This window comes from Plasmodium falciparum (genome assembly GCF_000002765.6).
Source record: "Plasmodium falciparum 3D7 genome assembly, chromosome: 12".
Taxonomy (NCBI): Eukaryota; Apicomplexa; class Aconoidasida; order Haemosporida; family Plasmodiidae; genus Plasmodium; species Plasmodium falciparum.
This window is the reverse complement of record NC_037284.1, coordinates 744,391-756,945: the sequence shown is the minus strand read 5'-3', so window position 1 is coordinate 756,945 and position 12,555 is coordinate 744,391. Positions and strand designations below refer to the sequence as shown.

Below are 12,555 nucleotides of genomic sequence, written 5' to 3'. Positions count from 1 at the left end.
AATATTTAATTATTTATTAATATTTTTTTATAATATAGTATTCCTTGAAAATAATGCTTATTTAACTTTATTATTTTATTTTTCTTTTATCCCATAAAATTTTTATATATATTAATATATATTTATATATATATATATATATATATAAATAATAAATACATAATATTATTTGTTCTTAAATATAATATTTTATTATGCATAATATATAAATAACAAAATACACCTTTTAAAAAAAAAAATTACCATGAAAATAAGGAATTATAAAAATATTTTTCACTTTATTTATTTAATCTTTTTTTTTTTTCTTTCTTTTAATATTAAAATTTTTAATATGTTATTAAAAATATAAGAAAGAAATAAAAATTAAATATATTTATAAAATATATAAAATGGTATTTTAATAATATATTGCCTTATTTATTAAATAAATATATATATATATATATATATATTATATACATATATCATACAAGATCGATTAAAATGTTTTATTTATTTATTTTTATATGAGTATACAACTAAATAAAATAAATTAAAATGAATATATATATATATATATATATATATAATATATTCTTATTTATATTTTAATTTACACCTTTTCTTATTTATTACCTAAATAATAAAATGTAAGTACATTCTTAAGGAAATTACAAAATAAAAAAAAAAAAAAAAAAAAAAAAAATAATAATAATAATAATAAAGTACACTTGTATTCCAAGAAATGATTGCTTATTTATAAAATATTTTTATATCCATAATAAATTATTTCCTTTATGGAGAGAAAAAAAAAAAAAATCGTCATAATGCCAACTATTATGATATAATAAATTGTTAATAAAAAATAATTTTTTTCTATTCCTTTTATTTCTTGCGTATATAAAAATTACAAAGAAATTATATTTTTATAAGTTCTCGCATTTTCATTTTATTATTACCATTTTTCAATTGTAAAAATTCTTATACACAAAAAATATAAAAAAATTATGTGTTAGACGATTTTAAAAAAAAATATATTAAACAGAACTAATTTGTAATATATAAATCTATCATAATTTTAAAGAAGTTTATAAAATATTTTTTCAAACAAAAAAAGAAAAATATAATCAAATGAATATAAAATCAAATAATAAAAAAAAATATATATATATATATGTGTATGTATGTATGTATGTATGTATACGTAATGTTTATTTATGATTAAAAATATAGAATGAAACTAAAAAGGGTTACATAAAAAAAAAAAAATAAATAAAAATAATAAAATAAAAAAATAATAAAATAAAAAAATAATAATAATAAAAAAATGAGAAAATAAATATCATGTCCTTTTTAAATGATTCGTTATTTTTCTTTCTTTTTTCTTTTTTCTTTTTTTTTGGAGGGGGGATTTACACGCTATGCATTTCATGCAACAAATTAAAGATAAATAAATATGCAATTAATTATATAATATATACATGTGAGAGTGCATATAGACATAAAAAATATGTATATACACTTTTTAAGAATACATCATTAATTAATTTTCTATATTCTTATTATTTTTTTTTTTTTTTTAATTCAAATTACAAATAATCATAAACAATAATAATATAAAAAAAAAAAAAAAAAGACAATTTTTTTTTTCGTATATAATTTGAATTTTAAAAATCAGTAACACATCAACAATAAGAAATTACCTTTTTTTTTTTTTTTTTTTTTTTTTCAAATATCTATTTAATTACTTAAAAAATGAATAACATATATAATAAATATATTTTATGAATGTTTATTTGTATTTTATTTGTATTTTATTTTATTTTATTTTTTTTACTCATGGATATTCATTTTAAAAAATTAACAATAATGGGCCAACTAATATTTTGATATCACATATGTTACAAATATAAACATTATTGTTTCAAATATGGAGTATAATATCAAGGGATAAATATATATATATATATATATATATATATATATATATATATATATATATATATATTTATATTTATCCCTTTTGTTACTTATTCAAATTTATGTATTTTTTATATCTTCCACTTTGATATCTTTATTTTGCTTCTCATCAGACTTATTTTCCACAGTTACCACATCATTCATCGTGTTATTAACATTTACATTTTTACTTTCGTCATTTAACGTTTGGACTTCCTTTATTTTGATGCCATTATCACTTTTTAATTCTTCTTCCTTTTTAATATTTTGTTCAGCTTCCTTTTTTGCTATACTATTATCCACTCCATTTTGCTGAGAAGGTTGAATCGAAGAAGATTCATTTTCTGATGTATTAGGAAATACCAATGATTTTTTTAAAATGGATCTATTTTGTATATCTTGCATTAATTGATTTCTTAGTTGAAACATGGTACTTTTACCGTGGTCATTTTTTTTTACACTGACACTTTTTGATTTATTAATTTTTATTTTAATATCTGGGATACTTTTATTTTTGATCATATCGTCTTCTTTGGTATCTGAATTTGTAGAAATACTATTCATTTTTATGATAGGTCGTTTTTTACCTTTACAGAAAACATTATAATAATCATCTAACAAGCTTTCTTCATTTAACATGATTGAAAATTTTTTCGGGTTAGCTAAAATATCTTTATAACATTTTGTAAAGCTATCTACAATTGATGATAAGATTATAAAAATATTTTCTAAATTACCATTCTTTGGCATATCTTCACCTAAATATATACCTAATTCCTTAACATCTTTTTTAGTTTGTTCATATTGTTTTTGTGCTGTATTATATTTTTGTTCACTATCCTCTAATAAGGATACCATTTTTTCCTTAAATTTTTCTTCATAGTTGGTTTTTAATTGCCCCTTAATATAAGTAATTTCTTTTTCTAAGGAAGAGAAAATAATATCTATAGATTCCGAAGACATTTTTGATGCTGTCAAAACAGATAACAAATCATTTTCTAATAAGTTCATATTTAGATTTGGAAGATACATACATAAGGTTACGGTAATATAATGTAAAGATGTTATTTTACTATCAATGGAAGATTTAAATTCACTTAATTTTAAAACAGATGATAAAGTAAATCCTAAAGCAACTAAATCTTCATTATCATTTATACCATAATTTACATAATTTCCCCATTTTAAAACAGCTTTTAATAAAGATCTTAATCGTATACTGGATCTAACTTCTTTTACAGCTTTATCATATATATCTAAATCTTTATTTATTTCATTAATCATTTTATCATATTTTAAAGAAAATAAACATATTTGTATTTTACTTTGACATTTATCTAGATATACAAATGGTATTAATTTCCTTTCAACATCTCTGAATTGTTCTGTTTTTATTTTTTCATTTTCTAATTTTTGTAATATACCGTCACATTCTTCTTTTGATGGAATAATATGTAATACTTTTTGTAAAAAGTCTACATTCAAATCCGTCAGATCAAAAGAATTAATTTTATCAACAATTTCTTGAGTACTCATTGGAAATCTTAATAAAATACCAATATTTTGTGCCCTTGTCCTATCTAATACGGTAACTAATTTTTCTTCTGGTTTTTCCTGTTTATCATCTACACTTTTTTTTATAATCTTCTTTTCTCCTTTTACCCTTGCAAATAATTTATGTACCGCTTTCGTATCAATTAAATTATACTTTACTTCTTGAGTTTTTATTTCATTAAAAACAGTACCTTCAATTTTATGAGTAGGTAATAATTGCCAATGTAATTTTATTCCTAGGGGACGTTTTTCTGGAACTTTAGCTGCTTTTTTCAAACCAAAAGCTTCTGGGCATTTTTTTAAAACACACTTGGATTTATCTCCCATTTTTTTTAGTAAAAAGGGTGGAGGAGCTGGAATTTTTTTCCCTCCTTTTTTTGTAAAAGCTAATTTCGTATTATTTTCTGTCTTTACAATTTCTTCTTCTTTCATTTCAGGTTTTTCCTTTGCAACATTGACAGATTTTAATAATGCAGCAGGTAATGGTGGAGGGGGTCTTTTTGCTTTTGATTGTTTAAGTAAGGCTTCAATAGCTTTGGCTTTAATTTGTTTATCGTTTGCAGCTTTGTTCTCCTCACTTGTAACATTATTTTGTTTTTCATCAATTTTTTGTTCATCTATTATTTCCTTTTTGTCCTCAATTTTTGATTCTTTTTTCTCTTCATCTATTATTTCCTTTTTGTCCTCAATTTTTGATTCTTTTTTCTCTTCATCTATTATTTCGTTTTTGCCCTCAATTTTTGATTCTTTTTTCTCTTCATCTATTATTTCGTTTTTGCCCTCAATTTTTGATTCTTTTGTTCCCTCCTCAACTGTTTCTATTTTTTTATCTTCATCTATTACTTCCCTTTTATCTTCAACGATTATTTCCTTTTTGTCCTTCACATTTACTAAAGATGTTAATGTTTCACCAGGAATAGATGGGGACAATCTTGAAGTTACACTTCTTTCACTTTCCATACTAAATGTGGATTCAATACTACCCTTTTTATTCAATTTATTGTACATTACTTCTAAATCGTTAATAAGATAATCTTTATGTAAATTATTATTATCACTCATTGTATTTTCTTTACTAGACGTTTGAGAGTTCATTTTTGAAAGAGAGTTCCATTCGGTTATCTCCTTTTTCATTTCATCGGTTATATCATCTATGGGTTCAACTAACAATAATGGCATGCTATCATGAGTACTTAATTCCACCGAATCGTTTACTTTTAATTTGATAAGTTCCCCACTTGGTAATTTAGCATAAAAAAAGCTACTTTCTCCAATTGTTTTTTTTAAAGAAATATTATTATTATTATTATTACTAATAATATAATTATCAGCACGTTTCAACATATCACTCTTATTTTTATTCACATCATTATTTATCAATATATCTGTATCATTCTTTTGTATCTCTTCTATATTATTTACGTCATGTTTCTCTTTTTTATTTGTAATAATATCAGATTTGGTTATTTTACGATGTACGTGATTATCTTCTTTTTCCTTGTTTTCCTTTTTGTTTGTACACAATTGTGTAAATTTCATCATATCTGTACTTGTACTAACTTCAGATGATGTATCCTTAGGACTATAATCCGTTTCTTTTTCATCTTTTATTTTTTCTTTCCTATCTATTATACGTTTCCCTATTTCGTTTTTCTCTTTTTTTCTTAAAAGAGATAAAATATAATTATTATTAATTTCTTGTTTGTTTTTTTTTTTTTCTTCTTCTTCTTCATCTTCAATTCGATAAATACATTCATCTGTATGTATTCTTTTTTTTGAACCTTCATCATACAAACTTTTAACATCCTTTAACATTTTGTAGTAGGAAATATTCGTATAATTAGTACTATCCATTTCACTTACACTATCTAATTTATTTACACATTTAGATGTGTCAAGAGATGATTTACTACTAAAATTATGATATCCTAAAATTTTTTTGAACTCTCTACGATATTCTGGTATTTGATTCCAACTAGAGGAATATTTCGCAGGACTTTTTTTTTTTAATATATTAATTCCCCACGTACAGACAATAAAATTTAATGATTTATTAAGGTCATTATTACATAGTTTCAAAGATAATTGAATTTTGATATTTGAAAGATTTGTTATTTTTTTCAAAAAATTTAATAATGGCACATTTATTTTTATGACATGGCTTTTAACAAAAGATGTTATATTTTCACTAGGTTTAATAATTATTTCATATTGTCTTTGTAAATAATCTTTAAGGGAAATAATATTCGAATATGATTTCTTAGAAGTTAATAAAGAACACATGCTTTGTTTTTTATTTAATGAATATTTATCATCTCTATTTCTAAAACCAAATAGAGATGTTAATAATTGTGTTATATTAGTTGCATTATATTTTAGGGTAGGTTCCTTTTCATTAAAAACAGAATAAGCATTATAATGAGATCTCGAATTAAAATCTAAATTCTTTTTATTATATATATCTAAACTCTCTTGTTCATATAATTCTTTAACTTTATTAAAAGAATGACCTTTTTTATATGTATTCATTAATTCTTCCTTTTCTTCAAGGGGATCATTTTGAATACTATCAAAATGATTTTTCTCAATACTATATTGTATATCAATTTTTTGTCCTTTATTTTTTTCAATATCTGAATGGTCACAATAGTGTTTTTCAACAATGGATTCATAGACATTTGTTTTATTATCTATTTTGTTATTTTTTTCCACATTATTTTTTTTATCATATATATTATTTTTATTATTTTCATCATATATTTTATTTTTATCATTTTCATCATATATATTATTTTTATTATTTTCATCATATATTTTATGTTTATCATTTTCATCATATATTTTATTTTTATCCTTTTCATCATATATTTTATTTTTATCCTTTTCATCATATATTTTATTTTTATCATTTTCATCATATATTTTATGTTTATCCTTTTCATCATATATATTATTTTTATTATTTTCATCACATATTTTATGTTTATCCTTTTCATCATATATTTTATTTTTATCATTTTCGTCATATATTTTATGTTTATCCTTTTCATCATATATTTTATGTTTATCATTTTCGTCATATATTTTATTTTTATCATTTTCGTCATATATTTTATGTTTATCATTTTCGTCATATATTTTATGTTTATCCTTTTCATAATCTTTTTTTTGTTCTTGTTGCTTTTCATTTTTTAGCACCTCTTTTAAACTTTCATTATTTTCGGTAGATGCACAATTTTCATTTGTTACGTCCGACTTCTTTGCACATTTCATCATTTTTTCTAACGAATTAATTTTGTCAAAATAATCATAGGTTTTTTCTGATGGAGAAAATTCACTAGGAAAATCACGTAACATATTCATTACACTTTCAGCAGAATCATTTAAAACAAAAGATTTTCTTCTTTCGAAATTTTTCAAAGCTTCTAACTCTTCCATTTTGTTATTACTTCTTAAACTTTTTTTATATGACCTTAAACAATCTTGTTTTGTAGCTGCATCTAGAATAATTGATATTTTCATATTATCCGGAATATAATTATCATAATTAATATTTATATCCATATCTTCTTTTTTTAGATGAAGAACTTCTGATGATCCTTTTTTTAAAAAACCCGTATGAAATGAATAGGAACTTGAAAATCCTTTATGAAATTTCTCTATATTTTTATGTCCTATTAATATCAAAATATCACCACATATTATATGTTCTTTTACATTACCTTCTGCATCATGTGTAAAATCAATAGTGATATATTTTTTCTTATTCTTTTCATAAGAGGACACTACATTATAATTAATAGGATTACATTTTAGAAAATATTCATACCCACACTTGGAAGAATTCGTTTTACATTTTTCTTCTGATTTAATTTTTTTTTTCTTCTTTTTCATATTTTCATTTAAATAATTATCATTATCATTATCATGATTTATATGATACTTAATTTGTTCTTCATTATCATTAGTATCTTTTTCCTTACCTTTTATGTAATTATTTTTTAATAATCCATATAATTTGTATTTATTATTTTTTTTTTTGTCGTTCTTCAAATGATAGTATTCATCTACATTTTGTTTTATATCTTGTTGCTTATCTATTTGGTGTGTTTCTTTTTTTTTTGATTTCATTTTTTGTAAATACTCACTAAAGTCATTTTTCATATTATTTTCATCCTTATGAAATATCTGTGATTTATTATAAAAAAATGAACTTTTTTCCTTCTTATCAAAATGATCATATATAATATTTTTTTTGTTATCAGAAAAGGATTCTTTGCTTTCACTTGTTTGTATACTCCTACCAGAACTAAAATCATCTCTTTTGGAACTTGTCAACTTATCCACAAAGGAAATAGATTTACAAGATGAATTTGAATTAATAGTTCTAGGAGAAAATACAGAACTTACCTTTTTTATTTGATTTTTTAATGGGAAATTAGAGTTACTCCATAAATGAGTTACACTTTTTTCAACTTTATCAAATTCTGATTCTACTCTAGAATGTATTTCAGAATGTTGATTTATAGATGTTAACGAATCATCTTCATTAAATACATTAAGTGTATTAATTGAACTATTAATTTTATTATGTGATAAACCTATTAAACTTTTATTATTATAAGATATATCCTTTTGATAATTTGTACCTACTACACTATTTTGATCACTTTGTATTTTTTTTTTTTTTTTTTTTTTTTTTTTATTATTTCTTTGATTTAAATGGGATATATCAAAATCTATTTTAGGTGTATTATTTATATCTAAAATGTTTGCTTGTTTGGTTTCAAGACTTGGTACATTACAACTAAAATTTTTTCTATATATTTTATTATTTATTATATTTATATTATTTTTATTATTTATTATATTTATATTATTTTTATTATTTATATTATTTTTATTATTTTCATTTGGATAAACAGTTTGACTAAAGTGCTCTACGCTTAATTTTTTTATATTTTGTTTTTTTTTATTCTTCTTCTTATTCTTCTTTTTTCTTCCGTGATGTTTATTTAGTGAACATTCACATAAATGCTTTTCGTCATCATCATCATCACTATTATAATCACTATTATTATTATTATTATCAATGTTTTCATCATTTGAACATCTTTTGAATTCATCTTTTGGTATTCTCGGAGCAGGAACTAACTTTTTTTCCCTATCAGAATACACCCATAGGCCTTTTTCCTCATATTCTATTCCTGTCCCGTTTTTTTGAAATGAATAATGTTTTAAATTTTGATTACTTGCATAAATGGTATCGGTTCCTTTCATCTTATGCGTATTTATATATTTATCATCACATTCGTCATTTTGTTGGATTTCATCATTGTGTTGGCTATTATCATTTTGTTGGATTTCATCATTATCTTCACTTTCATCATTATCTTCACTTTCATCATTATCTTCGCTCTCATCATTTTCTTCGCTCTCATCATTCTCTTCAATCTCATCATTTTCTTCACTTTCATCATACACATCCGTTTCACTTTCCGAAAGCAAGTCCGAATTCAATTCAGAATTATCCTTATAAATAATTTCATAAATCTCAATAGAAACCGAACAAGGCGCATAATCTGTAAATATAATACTTTTTATTTTGAAGGTATTATTTTCAACTCTTTTATTTTTATTTTTTATTAAATCATACATATAATAAAAATATCTTTTGTGAGATGCCTTCCAATAATCAAACGGGATCCAGAAATGATGATCCTTAAATTTATTATTTGTTTTATTAGTGTCTTTATTTAATGAATCCATACCACAAGATGTACTTGACACTTTATCATCTTTACTTTTTTTATTTTTCATATCGTCAAATTCGTTTTCATATAGTACATTTTTTCTATTTACATTTATAGTATGCCGCATATTTTCATTATAATTAGGAGCATAATTATTTTTGTATTCTAATGTAGATTCACTACACTTTTCGTCTTTATTTAGGAGTTTCTTCGAGTTAGTATTTTCAAAATAATTATAAGTGGGTAGATATAAATTTGGTTCAACATCAAGGCCTTCCCTTTTCTCATTATATAATAATTTGGGACGTACTAAATTATTATTAAGCAAAATATCATCATGCTGTTTTACATCTTCACGAATATAATATTTATTAATATTATAATTATTATTATTATTATTATTTTCATGGATATCAATTCCATGAGTAGTGTTGTTTTCCTCATATATATTTTTATTTTTGTGTTGTTCCGAATTATTATGAATATTATTAGAAAAATAATTCGAGGATGTATCACTATTAGTATTATTATCTTCATTATCATTATTATTAATTTTTGAAGATTTATACAAGATTTCTTGTATTTGATCAAATGTTAGGGAATTATCAATGGCTAGCATAGCACAAGAAAAAATCAAAAGAATAAAAGAACTAATTTTATGATAATTAATAATTGCGAAATTATCTTTTTTATTAAAATTTAACCAAAATAAAATAGAACTACAGACACTTAATAAATATTTTAAATTAGGATATTCTTTTTCTCCATATCCATAATTTAATATTTGTGATTCAAAAAGGTTTTCATATTCATCTTCTAAAGTTAAAGTATTAGAATGTATATCTAAAATAATATAGGATTGATAGAATATAGTATTAGGTGATTTTCCAAATGTACTTAAATCATAATAACATTCATTTATTTTAATTAGATTTTTTAAATGAAAAGTTTGAGTATCTTCTTTTATATCTACCTTTTTTAATAAATAATCTATATTTGCAAAAACATTTTTATTATATAATTCTAAACCTCTATAATAATAATTAATAGGTGGATCATTTAAATATTCACTAGCTATTCTTTCTAATACTTTTATATAATTTGATAAATGATATACATTATTTATTTGCAATTCTACATTTTTTGGTAATCTCCATGGTTTTTTCATAACTAATAATCTTTTTGATATTTGAAATAAATATGTTTTTGTATATTTATGTCGAATTTCATCAGGTACTAATAAATAATTAGTTAAATTTATATTCGATATTTGATTATTCTTATTTTCATTCATTTTTATATTTTTATATAACAATTCTCGACCTTTAACCATACCATTATAATATGTCTTCCTTTCAGTATTACGAAAATGCTGAAATATTATTTTATTCTTATTATTATTTATATAATTATCATCAACCACATTATTATATGTATTCTCATCAGTCTTATTATTATTATAATATATATTTCTCTCATCATCTTCTTTATATGTTTTATTCATATTCAACAAACTTTTCTTTCTATTCTCTTTTTCTTTTTTATTTAACCAATTCTTCATTGTATACATATGAATATTTTTATTTACATTTGTATGAAAATTTCCCTTATTATTATCAATTCGATTATCATCTTTATTTTTATTCTCTATATACTTTTCATAAACATGTTTTTCGTTTCTATCCATAAAATCTTTCATACTATAGGATAGTACACATATAAATAAATAAAAAAAAAAATATATATATATAAATATATATAAATATATATATATATATATATATATATATATTCAACGTTCCTTCCCTGATCAAAAAATTTATAAAAACAAAGATTAATTCAAGGGGTTATTATACGACTATACTAAATACTATTCAAAAATATGTATAAATAAATAAATATATATAAATAAATATATATATATATATTTTTTTTTTACCTTTTCAACTTTATTTTTTTATACTAATTTTCTTTCTCTTTTTATTTTTTTCTTCTATGGAAACTTGTAAAAATAAAGTGAAGGAAAAGGCTTTAAAAAAACATTGACGAGAAAAAAGGAATAAATAAATAAAAATAAAAATAAAAATAAATAAATATATATATATATATATATAAAAACAAATATTATAACATTTATTCATTAATGTTATATATATATATATATATATATTTTAGTTACGATTTTTTAATTTTCATATATATATATATATATATATATATATTATATATAAATTATATATAGACTACTCTAAAATATTAAAAAAAAATTACGGTTTCTATTTTTTTATAAATCCATATTATAATATTTCACATGAATGTTAATTTCCATTTAATTTCTTTTTTAATATGGAAAAAAAAAAGAAAAAAGGAAAAACCTTCTCCATATTATCCTTAACCTTGCATATAATTATAAAATAAAGCATATACATATAAATATATATATATATATATATATTAATTTATATATATTATTTTATATTACATATATATATATATAAATTATACAATAACAAAATTGGATCAATTTAAATATATATATATATATATATATTTATATAATTATATATATAATATATAAAACAACATTATTCATTTTTTTTTTATATTTCAAAGTATTTATATGTGTAATTGTGTTCAATTTTTTTTATATATTTATTTATGTAGATTCATATAATATCATGTATTGAAAAAATAAAAATCCAAAGATATATTATGTATAATATATAAAAAAAAAAAAAAATATAACAAAAATTATTTATAACATATTTTCATAAGTACAAAAAAATATGTTCATGCAAAATTATATACAAATGTATACGTTTTATAACAAAAAGATGTAAGTTTATATATATATAAAGAAAAAACAAAAATATGTAGAAAAATAAAATAAAATAATAATATATTAGAAATTATATTTTACATAATCTTAGGGAAATAATAATAAAATAAATATTTCGTATAAAAAATACAACAAAAAAAAAAAAAAAAAAAAAAAAAAGAGCAAATGTTAAATAAAAAAAAGTTAAAATAAAAAACTAAAGTTGAACATATAAATTTAATATTTATATATATATATATATAATATAATTATATTTAACTTATCTATATGCGAATAATATAATAATAATAAATATAAAAGAACTATTTTTTTGTAATAATTTTATTATATATATAATATTTATATATATTTATTTATTTATTATTATATAGGAATTTAATAAAATACGAATATATTTCTGTAGTGCATCGAATAATAAAACAAAAAAAAAAATAAAATGCAAAAATAAAAAAAAAATTAAAATATAAAATT

General features: G+C 20.2%; 1 protein-coding gene across 1 annotated transcript; it reads right to left on the bottom strand.

Annotated features, from left to right (window-relative positions):
* Positions 1-2,019: 2,019 nt before the first annotated feature.
* Positions 2,020-10,944, bottom strand: PF3D7_1219000 (formin 2; the record flags this gene model as incomplete). Its single annotated transcript, XM_001350557.1, has 1 exon — positions 2,020-10,944. The coding sequence occupies one exon, from the start codon at positions 10,942-10,944 to the stop codon at positions 2,020-2,022; it is 8,925 nt and encodes a 2,974-aa protein (XP_001350593.1).
* Between the last annotated feature and the right edge of the window lie 1,611 nt (positions 10,945-12,555).